The sequence below is a fragment of the Leiobunum rupestre genome, chromosome 3 (genome assembly GCF_980474605.1).
Source record: "Leiobunum rupestre chromosome 3, qqLeiRupe1.1.hap1, whole genome shotgun sequence".
Classification (NCBI taxonomy): Eukaryota; Metazoa; Arthropoda; class Arachnida; order Opiliones; family Sclerosomatidae; genus Leiobunum; species Leiobunum rupestre.
The window spans coordinates 58,420,455-58,443,254 of NC_143386.1; the positions used below are offsets into that span (position 1 = coordinate 58,420,455).

The 22,800-nt window shown below is 33.5% G+C and overlaps 1 protein-coding gene and 1 long non-coding RNA gene across 4 annotated transcripts in view; one reads left to right on the forward strand and one right to left on the reverse strand.

The window, feature by feature from the left end:
• Nucleotides 1-500: 500 nt before the first annotated feature.
• LOC149953192 (uncharacterized) overlaps nt 501-22,800 on the reverse strand; it is a 65,794-nt gene continuing 43,494 nt past the window's right edge. For both annotated transcript variants that reach the window (XM_090168800.1, XM_090168799.1), the window contains 3 exons: nt 3,452-3,620; nt 1,865-3,387; nt 501-1,793 (listed from right to left, as the gene is read on the reverse strand). In XM_090168800.1, coding sequence (XP_090024926.1) covers nt 2,633-3,387; nt 3,452-3,620 — 924 coding nt within the window. In that variant the 3' untranslated portion in view covers nt 501-1,793; nt 1,865-2,632. The remainder of the gene's footprint in view (nt 1,794-1,864; nt 3,388-3,451; nt 3,621-22,800) is intronic.
• Nucleotides 17,163-17,983, forward strand: LOC149953193 (uncharacterized). Of its 2 annotated transcripts, none has more exons than XR_016480084.1 (4): nt 17,163-17,234; nt 17,554-17,658; nt 17,745-17,859; nt 17,914-17,983. It is a non-coding gene; the product is annotated as an uncharacterized LOC149953193 (long non-coding RNA). The 2 variants fall into 2 exon arrangements; XR_016480085.1 differs by having other exon boundaries at nt 17,745-17,834; nt 17,914-17,938.

Consider the following 22,800-nt stretch of genomic DNA (forward strand, 5'->3'; position numbering starts at 1 on the left):
TCGTTGATTTTCTTGGCATTTTTAATTTATCTTTTAATTATAAGTCGAGGAAGACAGCGTAATATTTTCGCACTCCTGGCCAACTAATTCAGCTTGATTTAATTTAAAAATAACATTAATTTAATTGCGAAATTTCGCGTTTTAATTAAATATACATAATTTAATATATAGGATTCTAATACCGTACATTGAACAAAAACAAAATTAATTTTAAATATATTAGTAAACTTTTTCTCAGTATTGCTAAATAAATGTTCCTTTACATGATTAAATAATTTTATATTATTTTAATTATAAATAAATATTGGTAACGGTACGCGATACCCATACTTGTGTTTTTTATAAGTAGCTTTATAAATATTTAAACCTCATAAATCTACGTGAAAATTATTATAAATTCGTAAACCTAATTATTGAAAAAGTAACATATTTATAATAATATTATATTATATAATAATCAATAATATAAAACGAAAAACTTACAACTTGATTTGCACCATGGTTTAGCTCGTTTAACTATAGTTTTCAGTTACACACGATTTAATTATTATTTTGTTTAAGCTCCCAACCATAACACATCAGCTACCTTGTATCATAAACTATTTTTTATTTATAAAAAGTTGCCTCATAGCAAATAATAGCGTTAAAATTAATATACTTTAACGAATACAATTTAATAATATAATAAATGCGTTTGAAGTATAGTAAAATAGTAAAACTTGAGAAATAAAACTGTGCGGAAAGCGATTCTTGGGCGGAGCTTAAAATGATCGAGGGCGGTACCTGGTTTCAGGCCCCGCCCCTTTCACCGCGTCGCCCTAGTCACGCCCCATAATGGAACCATATATCCGTATAAAGCAGCCATTTTTTTAAACTTCAGTATGTTTTTTTTTGTTTGAAGTTGCGTTTGTTTTACCCGTCTTTGTATCGAGGCGTTGTACTTTTTTTGAATATTTGTCTTTAGTTTCTGAAGTCAGGTATCTCACAATGTGTTTTGTTGACAACTTTTATTTTTAAATGTTGTTATAGTCCATTTAATTATAATTAAACTTCATTCTTAATATTAAAAACTAGATAATTTCTAGATGGGTTACATCATATTTTTTCTCCGGTGTCAGATTTTTTTGTATTTAGTCTTGTTTTTTTTTTGTTTCTGAGCACTTAAGTTTTCGAGGGTATATTTTTGGTTAATCCCCCCATTATCATATTTTCCGGTATTTTTAAAAACTTTATATCTGCTAAAAATCCCCAATTTGTGGTATTTTCGGATTTGAACACTTTTGTTTTTGAAAGTAAGCCTTGGTTTATTAAGTTTGTGGCAGCTGATTTGCTTAAAAGGCGTTTTGGGGGCGGGGCTTTAGTGTGTTTAGGATTATATTTCGATTAAACTTGATAGTATTTTTATTTTGATTTCTAACCTCTCGATATAATTTGACTTTCATGTTAAAGGAACATTGTATTGGTTTTCTCTCCGACTCTCCAAAGCCTGGGGGGATTCTATAGTTAACTATTTAATTAATGGATGTATTTAATTATAATTATTTTCCTTTTTAATTTGCATAATTTTTTCAATTTCAATTGTACGGGTCGCTTAGGAAGTTTCTCTTCGTTTTAAATTTATACAACAAATGCTCTACTATCGTGTTCAAAAATTATACAAAACACAATTTTTTTTGTTACGAATGCAAAACCTATTTTATCGTAATTGATTTACTGTTTGGGCGTGAGGGTTGAAAACAAACCGTGAACATTGTTTTTGTGATTTTTTGGACTTGACTTCTACGATATTCCATCTGCAAATTGCAAAAATATTTAAAATTAAAGAGAGAATAATTAATAAAGGGAATTTGAAATGGGCATCTACCTTCTTGACCCCGTGTCGTTTGAAAGACTTGACATTTGACCCCTGTCAAATATGATTGGCACTCAGGCTGGCCCCTTTCGGTTTCAGTTTCGTGTCATTTGACCAGTAACATTCGGCTTAGGCGAGATCAGCCAATGAGAATCACGTTGGTCTTCTTCGCAGCCAATAGAATTAGGCGGTTAGTTTAGCGTCATCGAGTAGAAAAAAACTTAGAAAAATGGTGACAAATAAAAAACATTTTTTTTCCTAGGAGTAACTTTTTCATGATTTTTTTGTTCCTTTGTTTACGGGCCTAACATAATGTATTTTTCCCATCTAAATAATTAGTATATATATTTATATATAATAACTACAACCTCAAATTTATTCATATATATATATCGTCATATTTTTCCTTTTTTTATATACTCTTAAAACTTTTTATTTAGTTTTAGTTCGGGCTTTAGCCGATTGAGGGCGTTGCGAACCCTAAGTGTACGAATCGCGGGCTCTTCTCTTTTAACGATACCCTTTTCCCCGTTAAAAATGGCGGCTTACTGCTCGAATATTAATATATATATTTATATATATTTATCTCTTATACACAATCCATAGGATTAATTTTGGTATCCACTTTTTTATATATATTTAAAAATTATTTCCAAGCCGTTTTTAGGGTGTACCCGGATTCGATTTGTTTGCAACTTTTTGCGGGTTATATATTTTTTATATATTTCTTATATATATATTTTTTAATTTATTTTCATATTTTTATCTTTAAATAATACTTCAATCCGTCACTAGATGTCGCTCGTGTAGTTTCCGCCGTCTAGATTCGGAACGGCGCCGTCGTAGATTGTAATTTCCCGAACTCGGGCGTCGACGCGTCGAGTACGAAATTGGTCGCGTCGTCGTCGTAGTCGAGGCCGCGGCCAGAGTAGTTAATATAGTCCGACGACGCCGCGAACTACGAGTCGTAGTGGTAGTAGTCCGAGCCAATGGCGGCCTAGCGAAGAGGAGGGTCGCCACTAGGGACGCCAGCGCGCCTCCGCTCGCGACTATCCAAGGTTCGAGGAGCAGGTACGTCGTAGACGTTGAAGTGGCGGCGGAATTGGAAGGAGAGGCACCAGGTTTCGCGTCTGCAGTCGTGGCGTTGTCCCGACGCGTGGAATGATTGGCGGGAGCGTCTTGGTCGTCGGGGGGCGGCGGCGTCGGGCCGGGAGTTCTTCCGCCGCCCCCGCCCGCGTCTCGCGTCGTCGTCGTCTGCTCCGCTTCGAGCACGGCCGTCGTCGTGGCCACCCCTTCGACGAGGGCACCGTCCGACACGCCCCCCGCGCGAGAGGGGGCGCTGGGGGGCCCACTCGGCGTCGCGCCTTCAACGCGACCCTCATTGGCTGTCCGCTCCTTCCGAGGGCAATAATTATTGAGCACCGGGTCGTCGATATCCAGCGGATTCATGTCGCAGTAGTTGTAGCACGTTCCGTTCCCGTCCGGACCATAGGCAGAGTCGTTCGTTAACGCTGGTAGATCCGGAATGTTCCGGTCTAAGAAATAAAAAACACCGTTGCAGTTCAACGAGCACGAGATGGCAAGACGGGGGCCACTTACCTATGCATTTGAAGGCTGGTTCCCCCGCGTACTGATCTTTGTAGAAGGGGTGAAAGTAGGGACAACGTTGCTCCACCAAGTGACAGAAACTCCTGCAGGCTCTCAGCCGACGACCGTCCCTGTCGTGATACGGAAGTAGCATTGCGCAAACCCACTTCCGGTACGCTTTCTGTAAAAATTCGTTCCAAAAATTAAATTATACCGTAAGTTTCATTAATTTGAAATCCGTTATAAAAGCAATAACAAGAGATGGCTGTTCGAAGAAAGCTCAGTTATGCCTTTGCTCGAGTTAGTCGTAAGTAAGGGCTTACCACCACCCTCCTACGCATTGTAACCTGGCCACCTGAAATAATGGCTTGAAAAGTCGCTAGATGACTTAGGCCTAAAGTGTTGCCTTGGGTATTAGCCTAGCTGATTATTATTATGATTGTTATTAGATAAGTTTAAACCAGAGCGAATACTTTACTAACTCCCGGTGGCTTGTTGGTACCGTATCCACTTACAACCGAAATATTTCTTGGATTAATTAGGACCGTTAATTTCAATAATTTAAAATTACTATTTCTTGATAATCTTATCTAATTTCTCGTGAAATTGCCATTTATTAGTCTTGAACAACTTGTTTCCCCCCCATGCGAAACATAGTATCTTTACGAACTTGTTTATAATAATTATTATTGATAATGTTAGATCACGGACAAAGAAATGTTTAAAAGGACTAAACGGAGAATAGTGTAGCGTGCACAGGGGCGTAGAAGTCGGGGGGGCTATGCACCTCCCTAGAATTTTGTTGGGAGGGGCAACTAATGTTATTGCCCACTCCAACTTTTTGATCAGTTGAAATCTTCAAAAGGCTCAAATTCTCATTTGAAAAGCATATAAAGCTTGTAGAACCTCAACTGTGTTTAAATTTCAGTGTTTTCCCGCCAATTTACACAGTAGTAAAATGTACACATGCATTCGGAGAAGCTACACTCCATTAAAAATTCAAAACCCTTCTCCAGACCCCTTTTCGTTTCTCTTTGCCCCCTCCAACTTCTAGAACGTTCCTACGCCCTGAGCGTGCAACACGGCAAGTTCATACACTCCTGGAATTTGGTCTATTACGTGGAAGATTTGCTTTTGTAAATTATAAATTGGAACCGTTTATGAGCTCTTCGATGGCTCTATGTAAACTGAAAAGACTAATTAAACGGCATGTTAAGCATGAGCGTGGCTTACGTTCAATATGTGCTCGAGCAGTTTTTTAAGGTGACACTCTACGAATGTTAGTACTGGTGCCTGCCACTGGATGGGGTAAAAACTCACCCAGCGTCGGCTCTATAGAATAATTGAGGGTGAATTAAATTATCTCCAACACAAGGCGAATAAGAACTTGCACGATTCAAAAACATCACAAGCAAATTAAAAATAAGAGTTTTTTTCCTGTTTAGAAGTGTTGAAAGTGTAATATATTTTATAACATTATAAATTATTATATTTATACTTATTTATTAGATTAGTTTCGAGAACAATGGTTAAAGTGTAAGTTACAATGCCAGGTTTAAATAATTTTTAGAAAATAATTGAATGTGCTCTCAACTTATTTAAGGAAATAAACCAAAGCTGATTCACGCCATTCTTAAAAAAATGTATTTAAAAGTTGGCAAAATAGATGGTTTTGAGTTGGTTCTTCAGATTGAATATTCTTTTTAAAATAATCAAAGAGTGAATAAGAAATTGCCCTCAAAGAAATTTGACGATACATATAAATAATTAATTAACATAGATAAGATTTAAGAACATTTCTAATATTTTATTTTTAGTACTACAAGTGAGGAATATGAAAAAAAAGACCGTTTAGTGAGTACAGGGTAAGTATAGAACAGGTAATGCCGAAATTACCACTTTGACGTGAACATCAACGCACAATTTGATGATTTTTATTATCATAATACTACAAATACGCTATAATGAAGCTTAAAAATAATAATCAACATGAAATATTTATTGAACACTTTGAAATTTACGCTGTAGACATGCCTAAAATGGACTAATATAACACGCGTATTAACATTTAGGAATTCAACAGAAAATAGGCAAAATTCGAAAATTCCTCCGCCGATTTACCCGAAAGTCATGCTAGTATCTTTCCGCCAAATGTACTAGATATTTTGCCTTCCTTAACCTGCAACTTACAAGGAGAGTACCCGAGGTGTTTATTGCCGATTTTGTTCAAAGTCGGGCGTGATGTAGACCTATATCAGATATGATATTTCCCAAAAGGAGACGTTGCGCTACCCATTCGATTTGACCACTTAAAACAAAAACCAGATTTTTTTTCCTTATTTTACTCAAAAATGGTTACAGTTTTACCCGAAAAATGTTCCAATTTACCCAAACTTGATGAAATTTACCTAAATGTGGTCCAATTTTTTTAAAAACCTGAAACTGAGAAAATCCCATGCTTTTTTAAATAGAGATTTTTTTTTGTTTTAAGTGGTCAAAAACATTTTCGTCTCCTTTTGGTAAATTTCATATCTGATATAGGTCTACATCTAGAGGATAGCGCCGCTGATTATTTAGATAACGCCGAAACGCCGCCACAGATAAATTTAATTTCGCCGCCGAATTAATTTCCATTATTAAAGTATAATAATTGCGTTTTGATAGAGGTCGGTAACGGTTAATCATTATCCATTACTAAATTGATTTTTTTGGGAAAAAAATGTAAACAAAGTAATTTACCGGTTAATATTTCGGAAAATGATTAAAAAACATGTATTATTCGTAAATTTTGAGCTTTTTATCGAAAAAAACGTCGTTTTTCCGATTAATTTTACCAATTTATCGAAATATTTAATCGGATAATACAGAAATATAAATTACTTGATCAAAACATTTTTCGAATAATTTTGAGAGCTTTATCTATTGAATAAAAGTTAACCATCCCCGACCTCTACGTTTTGAGATCTAAATTCGAACTACATAGATTTTTCTTTTGGTAGTGCTACGATTTCTAGGCTGTTGGGTGCACCGTACTCGCGTTATAAAATTGGAAATAATTAATAATTTCCAAAAGATCTGGCACCACTGCACCGCTCGCACCAAGATTTTCTGCAGCTGGGATCGGAGAGAGAGAAACGAAAACGGCTTTGGAGTTGCCTCGCCTCGTATTTTGTAATAAGTACAGAAACGTATCAGCTGCATTCAGCAATAACTAGTCTATTATATTTTAAAAATTCCTTTGATACAAAGATAAAACAATTTGTGATAATAGACTTAAATGCGCGGGGGAAAAGCCGGTTTTGGGGGGATGAAATTTCTGCGGTAGAGGGCTGGCTCGTTGGTTGTCTGTACGATAATTACGGCGCCCAGTAAACGTTTCTAAAAAGAGTGTATAGATAATAATACTAGTGAAATGGTAGTAAATAAGTACAGTATTGTTATTACTAGCGTAAATGTTTTAGTTTATTAGTATCATATGTAACATAGTTACTCATAAGTGTGCCTCTGTTTAACATCTCTGTATTAAAAATTTAAATGAGACCTTGTTTCACAGCCACCAAAGAAATTACGGACTGACGTCGCGCAAAACTGGTTTTAACTTCCTTCCCTCCCCGCCAGAACTAGTTTTGATGACGACAAAACCGTCATCAACTGGGAAGTGACGTCAATTACATCATATCCTTGCAACAAGGTCTCATTATGAAAAAGTTCTTTCTGGCACACTTATGATTAAATAAGTTACATATGATAGTATGTAACCAAAGTTACCTCTCCTTCGTGGTTCCTATTTTAATAAAATACATTCTATTAAACATGTATTTTTTTAAATGTGTTTAACAGTTTAAGTTCTAGCGGTCTATTAAAAGGCTGGCGCTATTTCTGAGGGGGGGGGGGCAGTTTTCCCCCTTAGGCGCCGCCGCCACCGATTTTTTTCAACGCCGCCGATTATTTTCTGCAAATCGGCGCGCCACGCCGCCGCCGAACTAATTATCGTTCCCGCCGCCGCCGTTGAAAAGTGGTTCGGCGCTATGCTCTATCTACATCACGCCCGATTTTGAACAAATCTGCCGCGATAAGAATTCCAAGTAGAGGTATGGATTCCTGCCTAAACGGCATTAAAACTGATCCCAAAATAGTCATATTCATAATTTAAAATAAAACTGATCCCAAAATAGTCATATTCATAATTTAAAATAAAACTGATCCCAAAATAGTCATATTCATAATTTAAAATTAAACTGATCCCCAAAATAGTCATATTCATAATTTAAAATTAAACGGTTCCTTAAAATAGTCATATTCATAATTTAAAATAAAACTGATCCAAAATAGTCATATTTATAATTTAAAATAAAACTGATACAAAATAGTCATATTCATAATTTAAAATAAAACTGATCCAAAATAGTCATATTCATAATTTAAAATAAAACTGATACAAAATAGTCATATTCATAATTTAAAATAAAACTGATCCAAAATAGTCATATTCAGAATTTAAATTAAATCTGATCCAAAATATTCATATTCATTATCTAAAATAAAACTGATCCAAAATAGTCATATTCATAATTTAAAATAAAACTGATCCAAAACAGTCATATTCATAATAAAACTGATCCAAAATAGTCATATTTAGAATTTAAATTAAATCTGATCCAAAATAGTCATATTCATAATTTAAAATAAAACTGATCCAAAATAGTCATATTCATAATTTAAAATAAAACTGATCCAAAATAGTCATATTAATAATTCAAAATAAAACTGATCCAAAATAGTCATATTCATAATTTAAAATAAAACTGATTCAAAATAGTCATATTCATAATTTAAAATAAAACTGATACAAAATAGTCATATTCATAATTTGAAATAAAACTGATCCAAAATAGTCATATTCATAATTTAAATTAAATCTGATCCAAAATAGTCATATTCAGAATTTAAATTAAATCTGATCCAAAATAGTCATATTCATAATTTAAAATAAAACTGATCCAAAATAGTCATATTAATAATTCAAAATAAAACTGATCCAAAATAGTCATATTCATAATTTAAAATAAAACTGATTCAAAATAGTCATATTCATAATTTAAAATAAAACTGATTCAAAATAGTCATATTCATAATTTAAAATAAAACTGATACAAAATAGTCATATTCATAATTTAAAATAAAACTGATCCAAAATAGTCATATTCATAATTTAAATTAAATCTGATCCAAAATAGTCATATTCAGAATTTAAATTAAATCTGATCCAAAATAGTCATATTCACAATTTAAAATAAAACTGATCCCAAAATAGTCATATTCATAATTTAAAATAAAACTGATAGTCATATTCATAATTTAAAATAAAACTGATCCAAAATAATCATATTCATAATTTAAATTAAATCTGATCCAAAATAGTCATATTCATAATTTAAAATAAAACTGATCCAAAATAGTCATATTCATAATTTAAAATAAAACTGATCCAAAATAGTCATATTCATAATTTAAAATAAAACTGATCCAAAATAGTCATATTCATAATTTAAAATAAAACTGATACAAAATAGTCATATACATAATTTAAAATAAAACTGATCCAAAATAGTCATATTCAGAATTTAAATTAAATCTGATCCAAAATATTCATATTCATTATCTAAAATAAAACTGATCCAAAATAGTCATATTCATAATTTAAAATAAAACTGATCCAAAACAGTCATATTCATAATAAAACTGATCCAAAATAGTCATATTTAGAATTTAAATTAAATCTGATCCAAAATAGTCATATTCATAATTTAAAATAAAACTGATCCAAAATAGTCATATTCATAATTTAAAATAAAACTGATCCAAAATAGTCATATTCATAATTTAAAATAAAACTGATCCAAAATAGTCTTAATATTCATAATTTAAAATAAAACTGATCCAAAATAGTCATATTCATAATTTAAAATAAAACTGATCCAAAATAGTCATATTCATAATTTAAAATAAAACTGATCCAAAATAGTCATATTCACAATTTAAAATAAAACTGATCCAAAATAGTCATATTCATAATTTAAAATAAAACTGATCCAAAATAGTCATATTCATAATTTAAAATAAAACTGATCCAAAATAGTCATATTCATAATTTAAAATAAAACTGATCCAAAATAGTCTTAATATTCATAATTTAAAATAAAACTGATCCAAAATAGTCATATTCATAATTTAAAATAAAACTGATCCAAAATAGTCATATTCATAATTTAAAATAAAACTGATCCAAAATAGTCATATTCAAAATAAAACTGATCCATAATAGTCATATTCAAAATAAAACTGATCCAAAATAGTCATATTCAAAATAAAACTGATCCAAAATAGTCATATTCAAAATAAAACTGATCCAAAATAGTCATATTCATAATTTAAAATAAAACTGATCCAAAATAGTCATATTCATAATTTAAATTAAAACTGATCCAAAATAGTCATATTCATAATTTAAATTAAAACTGATCCAAAATAGTCATATTCATAATTTAAATTAAAACTGATCCAAAATAGTCATATTCATAATTTAAATTAAAACTGATCCAAAATAGTCATATTCATAATTTAAATTAAAACTGATCCAAAATAGTCATATTCATAATTTAAATTAAAACTGATCCAAAATAGTCATATTCATAATTTAAATTAAAACTGATCCAAAATAGTCATATTCATAAGGTTTTCCCCTTAAATGTTTTCTTAGGGGTATTTAATTTAAAACTCAATTCCAAATTCCTCATTTTCTCAATTTATAAACATATTTTGAGACAACCACGATAGATGGCGCTAAGTATTCCACAATACGAAATACTAAGGTAGAAAAGTGCGGTTGTAGAGGACTATTCGATTTTTGTCCGCCCCTTCGTTTCGGGCTATGATGGTGAGGAGGAAGAGGAGCTGGAGAATGTAACCAAGGGCAACGGCTCGAAGAGGGGGGGGGGGCGGAGCAGAGACCGAAAAGAGAGAATACAGCGCGGGGGGGAGTGGGGGACTAAGGGGGGGGGGAGTCGTATATTTCTGAGCATGGCCCAACTGATATAATAAATCAGGGCTCGATAACCCGTGGTTACTAATTGAAAATGGGAAAATAATGAAGGTTTTACGTTGCTTCAATCTCTTAAAGTTTATTAACGAGTTAATCTCATTAAAACCTCGAAAACGCGACGCGCTTAAAATTATCATTAGCTTTAGTCAGCCTTAATTTAAACAATGAACCACTTTAAAAAGAATACCTTCATCCCGTTCTTTATAAATATGACGATTTGAGGCAGAAATTTTGGTAACAATTGAAAAATCTAATTCCTTCATATCAAGGGTTTTCTAAACGGTAATTTTTAAGATTTAACTTCAAACCAACAAATATTTTTGGTGTGAGATTTTACCACGCTTAAAATTATGTATTTTAAATAACCTTTCCGCGTGTGTAACGCCCATTTTGGCCTTCATAAGACCAAAATGTCAATTTGTATTTTTTTATTTCGGCGGATTTAAATTATATGAAAATTACTCATTGATATTGAAAAACTAAATTTTCCATAATTGAGAAATGTTGCCATTGCCTCATTATTTTATATATTGTAAAATATACTAAATATTTCGACTCTGTCTATTATAGATTGTTTCGAAAAACGTCCTTATTAAGAAATCAGAGACACTGTGTAGATAGGGATGTATTCTTTCATCATAAGAAACAACGTTCTTTAAAATAATATTAGAAATTATACATTCGTGGGTTGGAGATCCTTTTCAATGGGAGTTATTTTACTGGAAAACCGCTCAAATCGAATTGTTTGAATAACACCACATGAAGGCGCAAAATGTAAACACTTATTAGTTTCTTATTTTAGAATCATATTTTTATCCTGTTATAGCAGAAGTAAATGAATCGAGGTAATCAGATTGATATTCTCCCCGTGTTGGAAGCGTTTTCCTTATGAAGTGACATTTTGACCTCGAATTAGAAATTTTGCGCGCTTCTAGGCCAAAAAAAAAACGTTATTGTTTTTATGAAACCATTTTTTATACATAGAAATGGCTATACCCACAATTCCCAAGTGCAATTTAGGGATGGAAATTACCTTATATTTGACCCGATTTTCTCATTATTTTCATAAGGAAAACGCCCTCCGATTCTGAGCGCTATTTCATTTACTTCTGGTTATAGCTTTAGAAAATGATATGACAAATTTACCGATTATTCTTCGAAAATGAATTCTTGAAAAAATATGTTACGTTGGCAGTATAGACAAAGAAATGTATTAAATAGTTTTAAAAATATTTATTTTTCCTATTAGGGCAAAATCGTGACTTCCTAAATTTCCAAAAACCTGTAAATCGTCCGTTTAAAGAATAAAGTCTTCCGCATTGGCGTGGCAGGCTGGCCAGGGCTGGCACTATTTTAGAGATATAAAATAATAATAAAAAGTGAGTGGGGGTGGGTCAGGAGGGAGGCGAAAGTGGTCTAAGGTGGCCGCCAGAGAGAAAGTAGATTTCGATATCCCACTTAATACCCCCCTAATCTTAAGGGCCCCGAAAAGGGCGAGGTCGCGTAACATTGATTTTTCCCGAATTTCCTCCAACACTCAACACGCTTTTCTCTCTGGCTCACGCGGCGTATTACCAAGGAAACTACTATTCTCGCCCTCCAAGATGCTTACCCAGCTTTTTTTGGACGACGTAAAAGATCGGCGATTTTTGGCAGCCTAAATTCGCGCCCATCGTCATAATGTGGTTCCTATTAATGGGTTGTTAACCAAATTTCTACTCAAACCCTGCCCCCTACTTACCCCCTTGGCTTTAGTCACCACTCTGTAATCTATTTTATTATATCAGCTATAGATTTTTTATCTTTTTTTATGTGGTAGATTTAATGTCTAAAATTGGCCTACTGGCGCCTGTAGAAGTGCTCCAGCCGCGGTACACCAGTGTCTAGGGATACGTTAACTTACAGGGGTTGATATTTAATAATTTTCCGAATTTGTGGATTGTTTATGTTAACGGAAAGGTTGAAATTTAATATTAGATTAATAACTATCAAATGTTTCTCTAACGCGAATGGTTCATTTTTTCAGAAATTTATCTGTGTAATTATAAATTAAATTGAACTAATATAATACTGTAAGGAATACTATCAGACAATTTGCCTTAAATAAAACCTATCTACTTTATTTACTTTTTGTAGTAAAAGACATAGTTTGATTAGGTAAAATATTTGTGGATTATTTATGTTAACGGAAATAAAAATTGAAATAAGAAAATGTGTCAAAGATCTAATTACAATTGATGTGTGAAATTCAAATTCATTCCGGTTTCATCAAAATTATTTGATTCAAACCGGATGTGTAGGATTTAATTGGCACATTGGATCAAGTAATTTTCGTAAGGGATTCGGGTAACCAATGAGATAACGCGGTGTTTTTATTGACTTTCAAGCGACACAGAAGGTTAATTTTAAAGACATTCTTAATGGGAATTTAACTTCAGGTATTTGGTGTGGAACACCAAAGTTTGCGGCTCTGGCCGCTCTTGCCTTTGGCTTTAGAAATGACTGGCGCCACTGTACAAGGCAATTTGAAAAAATGAAAGGGTTTTTACATAAAGATTGCTTTGCAGGATATATTCCCTTTAAGGGGGAAGAATACAGTAATAGCCTCTTTTTCGTTCAAGCCGAACGTTTCTGTTTTAACAATTACATAATTGAATTATCTTTTTCTTATTAGGCTGAACCTTCCTCTAGTGCTTAAAATAATTTTGATAATTCTAATATTAATAGTTAACGAGATATAAGGTCCTAATTAAAAGGTAGTTTGGGCGCTTGCCCAACTTGTTTAGCTCCGGGGATCCGAATTAAAACGTAATAACTTAATTACTTTTAAATTTAAAAATGTCAAAATTATTTTAGTCACTAGACAAGAAGCTGTTCTACGCTTAAATATTAATTTGATAAGTTAAAATACAAAATTAAAAGAGTTCAGCTTGAAATAGAGCGAAAGTAGACAATGACCACTGTAGTCTTCCCCCTTAAGCAGAAATATTTAATTCCACGGACTGATAAAACTAAAATACTAAATGTTGTGATTTTTTTAATTGATGTCCGATGTCCCAGCAAGAAAGAGGTGAATAAAAGACAGAGTACGTGAACTCAAAACTGAACAGCCAGATAACGAATTGAACGAAGCATTTGAGATGTCGGAGAGTGGAGCATTCTTTAGCGTTAATTTATCCATTAATTCTATATCATTGGCGTTCTATACTCCATTTAACGGAGTATGAAAGAGAAATTCACGGAGTCGATAGCCGGCAGCCCTGCCATGCCCTGCGTCCTCGCCCTGCCCCTCTCCATTCTACGTAATCTGGAGGCGCCTAGTCTATTGTCCCTTGTCCCTCTATATTGTATAGTTTCATTTCGGACGCACTTTGGGGCGCTGCTAACGTAATTTCTCAATTTTAAGAGCAGACGCTTAATAGGCCCATTTCCACTAACGCCCTCTATCGAGCGACGCTTTCTCTTTCAGCGGCTCCCTCTATCTGATCTTTTCGTCATTTTATCTCTCGCCCATTACCCTCTTCGGCAACACCTTCTCGGCTCGAATGCGCACTCCAAATGTACTTTTATTTTCTCGTGGTTTGCCCATTTTTGCCATCTGACAATAATGTTCGATTCAACGATGAGAAATGATTAAAATTCATCCTGATTCAACTAGATTTAATCAGTCGTAGATCAGTGTAAATCGAGCTTATTAGATTTATGATATCTTTATTTTTTTTTGGAACTCCAAGCTCAAATCACTTCTTGATTAAATCACGGTTAAATCTGATTAAAATCAAATCTGGCTGTTTCAAGAATAAAAATTATTTATAAATGATTAAACCCGACTTAAATCAAATCTGAAGCTCGGGCTATTTGAAGATTAAAAATTATTTATAAATGATTAAACCAGATTAAAATCAAATCTGAATTTCTGACTTTTTAAAGATTACAAAATATTTATAAATGATTAAATCCGATTAAAATACAATCTCAAATTCTGGCTATTTTACGGTTAAAAATTATTTATAAATGGTTAAACCCGACTTAAATCAAATCTGAAGCTCTGGCTATTTAAAAATTTTAAATTATTTAATAATGAATAAATCTGACTATAATCAATTCTGTAGTTATGGCTGCATAAGTACGAAAAATGGTTAAACCATGATTAAACCTGATTAAAATAAAGTATCTAGCTTTAGCTGAGTAAAGATTAAAAATGATTAAATCATGATTTAATCTGATAATGATCAAATGTTTATTTCTGACTGTATAAAGGACGAAAATCATTAAATCCTGATTAAAATAAAATTGTAACTTTGTCTATTTAAGGATTAAAAGTAATGAAATCATGATTAAATCTGAGTAAAATCAAATGTTTATATTTTGTTGTATAAAGACGAAAAATGCTTAAAACATGATTAAATCTGATTAAAACAAAGGCTTAGCACTTTTTTTTATCTATTTTACTTCATAAACAGTAAGAAATTAGACCTTCTAAACTCTATTTTCAGACCTTAATATACAATTATTTATTTCACTGAGCTTCTTTGAAATCGCGGAACAAAGCTTAACATAAAATTTAAATATTTTGTATTTGAATAAAGGTACAATTTTACAAACATAAACTTTCGGCACTCTTAGTTGGGTACTCATAGTTTGACGCCACAATCAATATCCCCTATATTTAAAATCTGTAATCAAATTTTTAAAGACATAACTGTTGCTAAATATTCCAGGTGATTGGAATCTATTTGTAGTGTGTTATTTTAAAGAAAATATTTAAAAAGGAAATAACGTACTATTAAAATACTAGTCTCGAAATTGGTCCATATAATTTATTTCTTCGTTTAAGGGAAATAAATAGTATTCAAGAGGACTAAAAGCATAAACATAGCTTTTTTATACCTTAACCACAAGTACTGGAAAAGGTTTAGTTCTAGGGCTACTTCCCTATCAATACCCCAAAAGGTATCGTATTAAACGTGAAAAGGTAAAATGGGTCTAAAATAAATTATTAGACCTTTTTTAGTAACTAAATCGATTGAAAAAAATTAAAAGTCCAATTTTAGTCGATTTATAAACCTTTACTTTTAACAGTGTAACTATGTAAAATGATAAAATTACACCAAGAATGTATTTATTTATACTCAGGGAGAATGAATATGTTGATATTATTTTTAGTGTTTCTCCAATTCCACCCGTTGGGGCCCCCCGGTATGCTCCTCCGCTTTAATAAAATCAAATAATACAGCAATCTCATTGGTTCTTAAAAATGGCGTTTTTCGACGCGATTAACGCCTCCTTTTCTCCTCCCCCCCCCCTTAGCGTGACGGGGTTAGGGCCTCAACGTGTCCGTCGATAGTCTCGACATATTCATTCTCCCTGAGTATAAATAAATACATTCTTGATTACACTGAATAGGAACGTGTACTAAATAGAAATGCACTAATCAATTTGAGAAAATCAACGAGAGCCTGCACAGGTACATGTTTCTATAGCGAATAAAGTTAGCAAGATGGCGAGAGTCAAAGAACCTACGACACAATTTGTACCAAAATGGAAAAATGTCTGATCGAGCAAATAGCAAACAACCAGTATATCAGACGAATTGCGAATTCGTATTTTTCAGCACGTCGCTGCCTGCACAGTCGGCTTGACTACTTTCGATTTCCGATGTAGGTCATCCCTGTCGAACACAGGGGCCAGGATTTTGACTCTCGCCAAATCAAAGGCACCTCCCAAAGTAGAGAATAGGTAGGGGGGATCTGTTTTCACGCCACCGACTAATTCCAGTCCACGTGTTAGCGGCGAATAATTTGTTCGATTGTTCTCTCATACAATCCCAACGTACCCATTTTAAGGCCGTTTTCAAAAGACATCTAAGCTATCATCTGACCAAAATTGTAAGCTATTTTTCCTACTGATACACGTGTGATTTGTCTGGTTAGCCGAGCAACCAACTACAATCCATATCCAAATCAAACCAATTTAACTAGGCTCGTCAGTCCCTTTATAAACGCTAATTTATCCTAGATTTTAAAAACGGCTTGATCTCGATCGTCAACGCAAAAAAATTCTCGGTTACGCTTAAGATATTTTTTTTTCTTCGACGCAAAAATTATCCGTTAGGCCTAACGCGAGTTTTTCGCCGTAGTCGCTCAGTATACCGCATCGTTTTTGTCCTTTTACAAAGACCATTTAAAGAGTAGCTTGCACGTCCAGATTCTATGTATTAATATTTCCTGAATGGGTTTTATCAGGAATGTATTCATTTCAACCATGCATTAGGTAGTTCCCTTTTTTACGAACCTCTGGCCTCAGTCGCTCGGATGGGAGGGGCTTAGTTATTGCACGGCCAACTTTGATTTCGCGCTGCCGCGCTATAGCGGCCATAACAATCGCCGTGTTTTTGCAAAATAAGATTTTTCCCGCCAGGGAGAAGGAGCGCTAGAACTCCTCACATAATTTATCTTTTTATTGCCGCCTTCCAGTGCAATCAGCTGTTATTCTTCAAAGAAAAAGTCGTTTTTTCCCAGGTTTTATATTTTTATTTTATTAACGAAAGAGTAAATTAATATTTTAGTTATATTTAAATTATAATTTAGCTTTGAAATATTTTTAATAATCTATTTATATTCTACGACAATAAAAATAAAAAATGTGTATCTCCGGCTCTGCTCCGGCAGATGTGGTCAACACCTTATCACGGTAATGCGTAATTATGAATAGTATTTTTTATAAAACCAATAATTCAAATATTTTAAATTAAGTAATTATTTACCTACATCTTTAAAATAATGTTGTTGATAATTATTCTTGATATTAAATAGATATATTTTTAGTATAGTTGTAAAGTGAATCTTTGAATAACAAAGTAAATGTTACTGAAGTTTGTATTCTTTTCTAGATATTGGCTTATATACAAGCTCTTTTACTTTTTCATGCTTAGCAGAAATTGTGCGCGTTATGTTATCCATAACCGGAGGGACTATTTTCTGACAGACTATCCCTGCAATTAATTTGGCAGGTTCTGGATCACAACTATAAAATAGTGGACAGAGTTCGTGCTTTGGCAAAATGCATTTCTCAAGTTCATCGTAAACACCTTGAGACCCGCAAATGTTGCACAAAGGTGACTATTCTTGATACAATTAATATGAATGGACGACTTGGATATTTAAGATTTCCTCTATCTTGGTTTTTAATCAAATCCAATAGTGGAGAGCTGTGACATGGCTGGGAAATGTTTACAACGCAGCAGCCACAAAATTCCTTCTTTTGTAATTCCCTCAAAACATACCCAGCTAAGTATGCTTCACAGGCTAATTTTAAGGTATAACATTGAGTTTCAGGAGTGATCAAAAGGGCATCTAAAATATTTTTATAGTCTTCAGGAATTTGATTGTCGGACAATTTAGAAGGTCTTGTATCACACCAAGGAGATGGCTTTTGTAACTCCCGTTTCTACATTAATTTTTCCAACGTATCTCTTCAGTGTCATCTTTGATGGGAGCTTTAGGAAACCATTTTTCCTTGAAAATTGGTAACCTTTAATTAACCTGTAATTTTAGGTTTTGACGCCAAATTTTTGATTGCCAGTTATTTATGGTGACTTTTATTGAGTTTTTATATTTCTACAATTTCTTTTTCGATTTCATCTTCAGCCACCTCAGAAATATTTTTTCCTGAAGAACTTGCACTAGCACTTTCAACATGACTGATAAATATTTTTTTAAATAAAGATACAAACCTGAAATATAATCGTCGTCCTTGAAATGTAGACTACATTTTTACCACTTTCACTCATTTGAAAATCTTTTCATTTAATGATTTTTAACCATAATAACCGAAGATTTTCATTGCTTGGGAACTCGTGAAAAGACAAATCTGTCATATTTTTTTGTATTTGAGGTACCAGATGGTATGGTTTCATATTCATATACGTTTTATTATTAATAACAATAAATCAAAAATTACGCGTCTCTTTATATGAAATTCTCCCCTCTTTGACTAAAAAACACATTTCCTTTAATTAGTTTAGTTTATCTGGCAATTTTACCCGAACATAATTCTAAAACATGTTATTTTCATTTCATTTATGCCAACGTGTTTTTTCCGAAAAAATTATGTTATTACGAGATAAAACGTTTTTTCCGGATTTAATTCGAGTCCCCCGCCTTTGCCTGTAATAAAATTTACATATTTTGTGAGGAGACGTAGCGCCCTAGCGGGACAATTTTCTTTCGCTTATTTACATGGGATTTTAAAATTTTGTTATGGCCGCTATAGCGCGGCAGCGCGAAATCAAAGTTGGCCGTGGTTATTGTTCACGCGCCAGCACTCAAAATTTTTATTGAACGGAAACGTTTTGAAACTTGACTAGCTTCAGTGCCAAGGCTTAGTACGAAATTTGGTTTCTAAAATTTTAATACACATCGAATGAACGAAAATAGGTAAGAATATTAATAATAAATTCCTTTTTTTATGATTATCAAGTAATTTTGTTATGGTACAGTAATTTTTCTAAGAATCACGAGTCCATTTCTTAGCGGGTTAAATCGCGCAATACCGGAAACGTTACGTGGATCGATTCAACTACAAACGCCTGTCTCCTGATTGGCTCAAGTGATTACGTAAAATGCCCAAAGGCACCGCCCATCTGAGACCCAGATGGTAGAAAAGGTAATAATATAGTTCGATATTCATTGTAGAAATAAATACATTCATGGTTTTATCGAAAAGCCTAAATTATGGAAACATCTATTTTATATTTTATGTACCCCTGGTAGGGTACGTCTCTCTAAACTTGGGTGTGCGGCGTGACGAACACTTCTACAGGCGTTTAGTCTTATTTATCGTTAACTATAGTATAGTAAAATGTAGTGTGTTGCGTCAGTGGTATCAGAAGTATAAAATATATTAATACCAGAGAGTGTAAAGTCGCTTCGCTACAGAGAGGCGCCTCTTCCTATCCCCGTAATGTTAAAATTTCGTGGTACGTTTTTTCCCCATGAGAGCGTTGAAGAAGCAGACGACGGTGTTTGCAATTCCCGGACACACGATGGCACTGTAAAATTGCTTATCAAAGAAAAATAAATTTTGCTCTCAATAGGTTAAAGTTGAATTCAGCTCAGTCAGCTGTGATGTTGAATTATTTTAACTATTTAAGTAAAACAGTTGATTTCGTAAGAAATATAAAAGTAAGTTTATTATCAACTGTACTTTTTTAATATATCAAAAGAAATTCGTGGAATCTAAAGTGGAATATTTTATGGGCTGGCCAAGTCTTAATTAAATATACCAAAACCATGGTAGAACATGTGTTTTGAATAGCAGCGGTGAATTAAATATTCTGAAATATAATTAAGAACATTTTCTTTTAGAAGGTTTGGACTTTCAATGGCTTTGCAAATTTCTAAATCTTCGTCAGTGAATTGTCCTTTACCTTGCAAAACCCAATGGTTATCATATTTGGACAATTCTTCATGGTCCAGGAGCTGGTACTTTAAACGAGTCTGTTTAAAATAAAGTCATCCAAATTGTCAATTCAATATGAATCTGATGGTTTTAAGAGGCTATTGACTGATGCAGCTCTGTACGCTGCCTGGTATTGTTGAGGATTTGGATGATCTCAATTGTCTCCTTATTGGCGAATGGAACCAAAGTAGTTTTCTAAAAATCTTTGACTAATTCTTCCAGTTACTAAGAACTTAAAACCAAAATTATCCTTTATATCATTCCATAGGAGTAGCAAAGACTGAATTGATAGTTTCCACCCTTCAATACAAGGTAAGGTTTTATACCTACAGTTCTGAAGCTACCATGTATTAAACCTTTCCAATTTTTCTTTCAGCATTGATATGTGGATGGATTGATCAGTCATTGCTCTCTTACAGTGTGTTTCATTGTTTAATGTCCTGCTATTGCAGCAATCAAAAAGGCCATTCATGTGTAAGAGGAACTCTGCTGTGTATGTGCTTTCAATTGTTAACTCTCCTAATCCCAGTGAACAGGCCATTTGAATTAGAAACACTTCGACTGCAAATTTGGGCAGCTAAACTGACTTTCATGTTAGAAAATGTTGGTAACTTGATATGTTTACGTTTCAGCTTATGTGTGCTTTGAAACTTACCAATTTCTTGGTCTATTTTGAAAAAATGTTCTAGGACTGCCCAAGAAACTAGATTGCCTTCCACTATTATGGGATACCGTTTGAAATTGTTCCTCACACTTTTCAAGAGATGTGGAGGATCAATTTCAATGAATGGCTTTTCCACTGATATCCCCATACTTTTGAACAAATTTTGATTGCCTGTTCCTTGGTCACAGACTACAGCTTTGGCCAATACGTTTTAGGTGAGTTACGCAATCATGAAGCAATATCTTCAAAGTCTGTTCGTGACAAGCATCTTTTGTGAGGAAGTAACCAATTGGTAGTTTGAATTTCAGTTTTATGTCATTCACCATGAACACTAGGGCCTGATTTGCGTACTATTTTGACCTTCCATATGGACCGAAGTCTACGAAACCTTCAATGTTATCGTTTTCATTATTGTCAAAATGTTTAGTTGAATGGCTATAATTATGTTCAGTACAAATATATTTAAATGGAATAGAATTCAATAGATAGTTCTGGGTTTAAATTCATAGGAATTGACTTTATCCACTGTAAAAAAAATTTCATTTAAAGCTAGTGTTCATCATTGTGAATATTTTATATAAATTATCATTTTCTTCGTTGAATTGATTTTGGAGGGCATAATTTGGCATTTGTAGTGCGGCGTTTACCTTACACCATGTTGTAGTTGTAACATGATCTTCAGGTGCATTTTCATTTGCTACTATTTGAATTAATTATAAATGAACATAAGGCAGTAAGAGACCATGGCGGGATATGTTTTTGCCTTCAGTTTACCTAGGGAAAACCGTGGTTTCATTGGAATTTTCCAAAAAAAATAGTAGGTGTAGCTAATGGTGTAAGCCTGTTTTTGGTTTTGATATTCATAAAACAATCGTCAGTGAAATGAAGCCCGCAAAATACGTGATTAAAGTGTAAGTAATCTGTAGTTTTATTTTGGAGCTTTTCACTGTTTACATTTTGCAGCCACTGCAGAACTATTAAGTTTTAAGAAATGTTAATGTATTAGAATAGGATTATTAAATTAAAACGCGTATTCACCGGTCTTTATCCCTTGGAAACTTGAAAGAAAAAGACAGACACGTGGTTACCTTTATATTCGATTTACAATTTTTAGCCGAACAAGACATTTCAAAATAAATTAAATACCTAAAACACTTTCTTTTTTGCGTCTTCTCAAACTCTAATCTAACACGCGCCGGAGATACTACTAGCGCCATCAAACGCCCGGGAATTGTGGACATTCTCGGCGAATAAAATCGTACCACGGATTTTTTAAAGAGAGGCGCCTCTCTGTAGCGAAGCGACTTTACACTCTCTGTTAATACATAGTTTGCATCCCTACGTCATCAATGACGCAGTTCCAAGTATAGATATAAGAACCAAGAATAAATATTTAATTTGAGCAAGAATGAACGGTTCTATGCCGCCATTTTGAAGGTGTAGATTTCTTAGTAAAACGGGAGGGTGAACAGTTTCAATCGTCTGTTTGCGGATTTTAATTATTTTCAAATGATTAAGAAATTATTTTCACGTTAAAAATGGTTATCTGACTGATTAAAAATTGTTCGAGTAGTTCAATTACCAAGGAAGAGCGAAAATTGTTTATTCGATAGCGAAGGTAATTGTAAAAAGGATGACCGCAAAGGCCTAACTTTGATAAGCTTTGTTAACTTCTTTTCGTAGATATTTCTGTCGTAATTTGATATTTTATTTAAATAACCCGGCCTTAGAATCTTATCTGGCTTTGTTTAGGGACCATTTAAAATTTTAAAGCATAAATCTAATACGTTTTGTAGCTTTGACGAGATTACCAACAAAATGGCTACCTATTTAGTAGCTACGCGCGAAATGGTTTGAATTTTTGATCGCCCTCCCAGTTTCCTTGGAGACCATAGGCCCCTCCCTTCGGTGCAAACTATGTATACGAGAGAAGTATATATCTATCTACCCTGCTAATTTTATTCGCTTGAAATATATCTGCGGAGAATTCGCGCCCAACGAAATCCGCCACGAGCCTGTGAAGATACATGTTTTATTTCAATGCCATAGATGGATACGTTTCTCGTAAGAGATATATTATGTAAAGGCTGCTTATCACTGGGGGGAGAAAAGGCGCAGGGGTTAGTGACAACG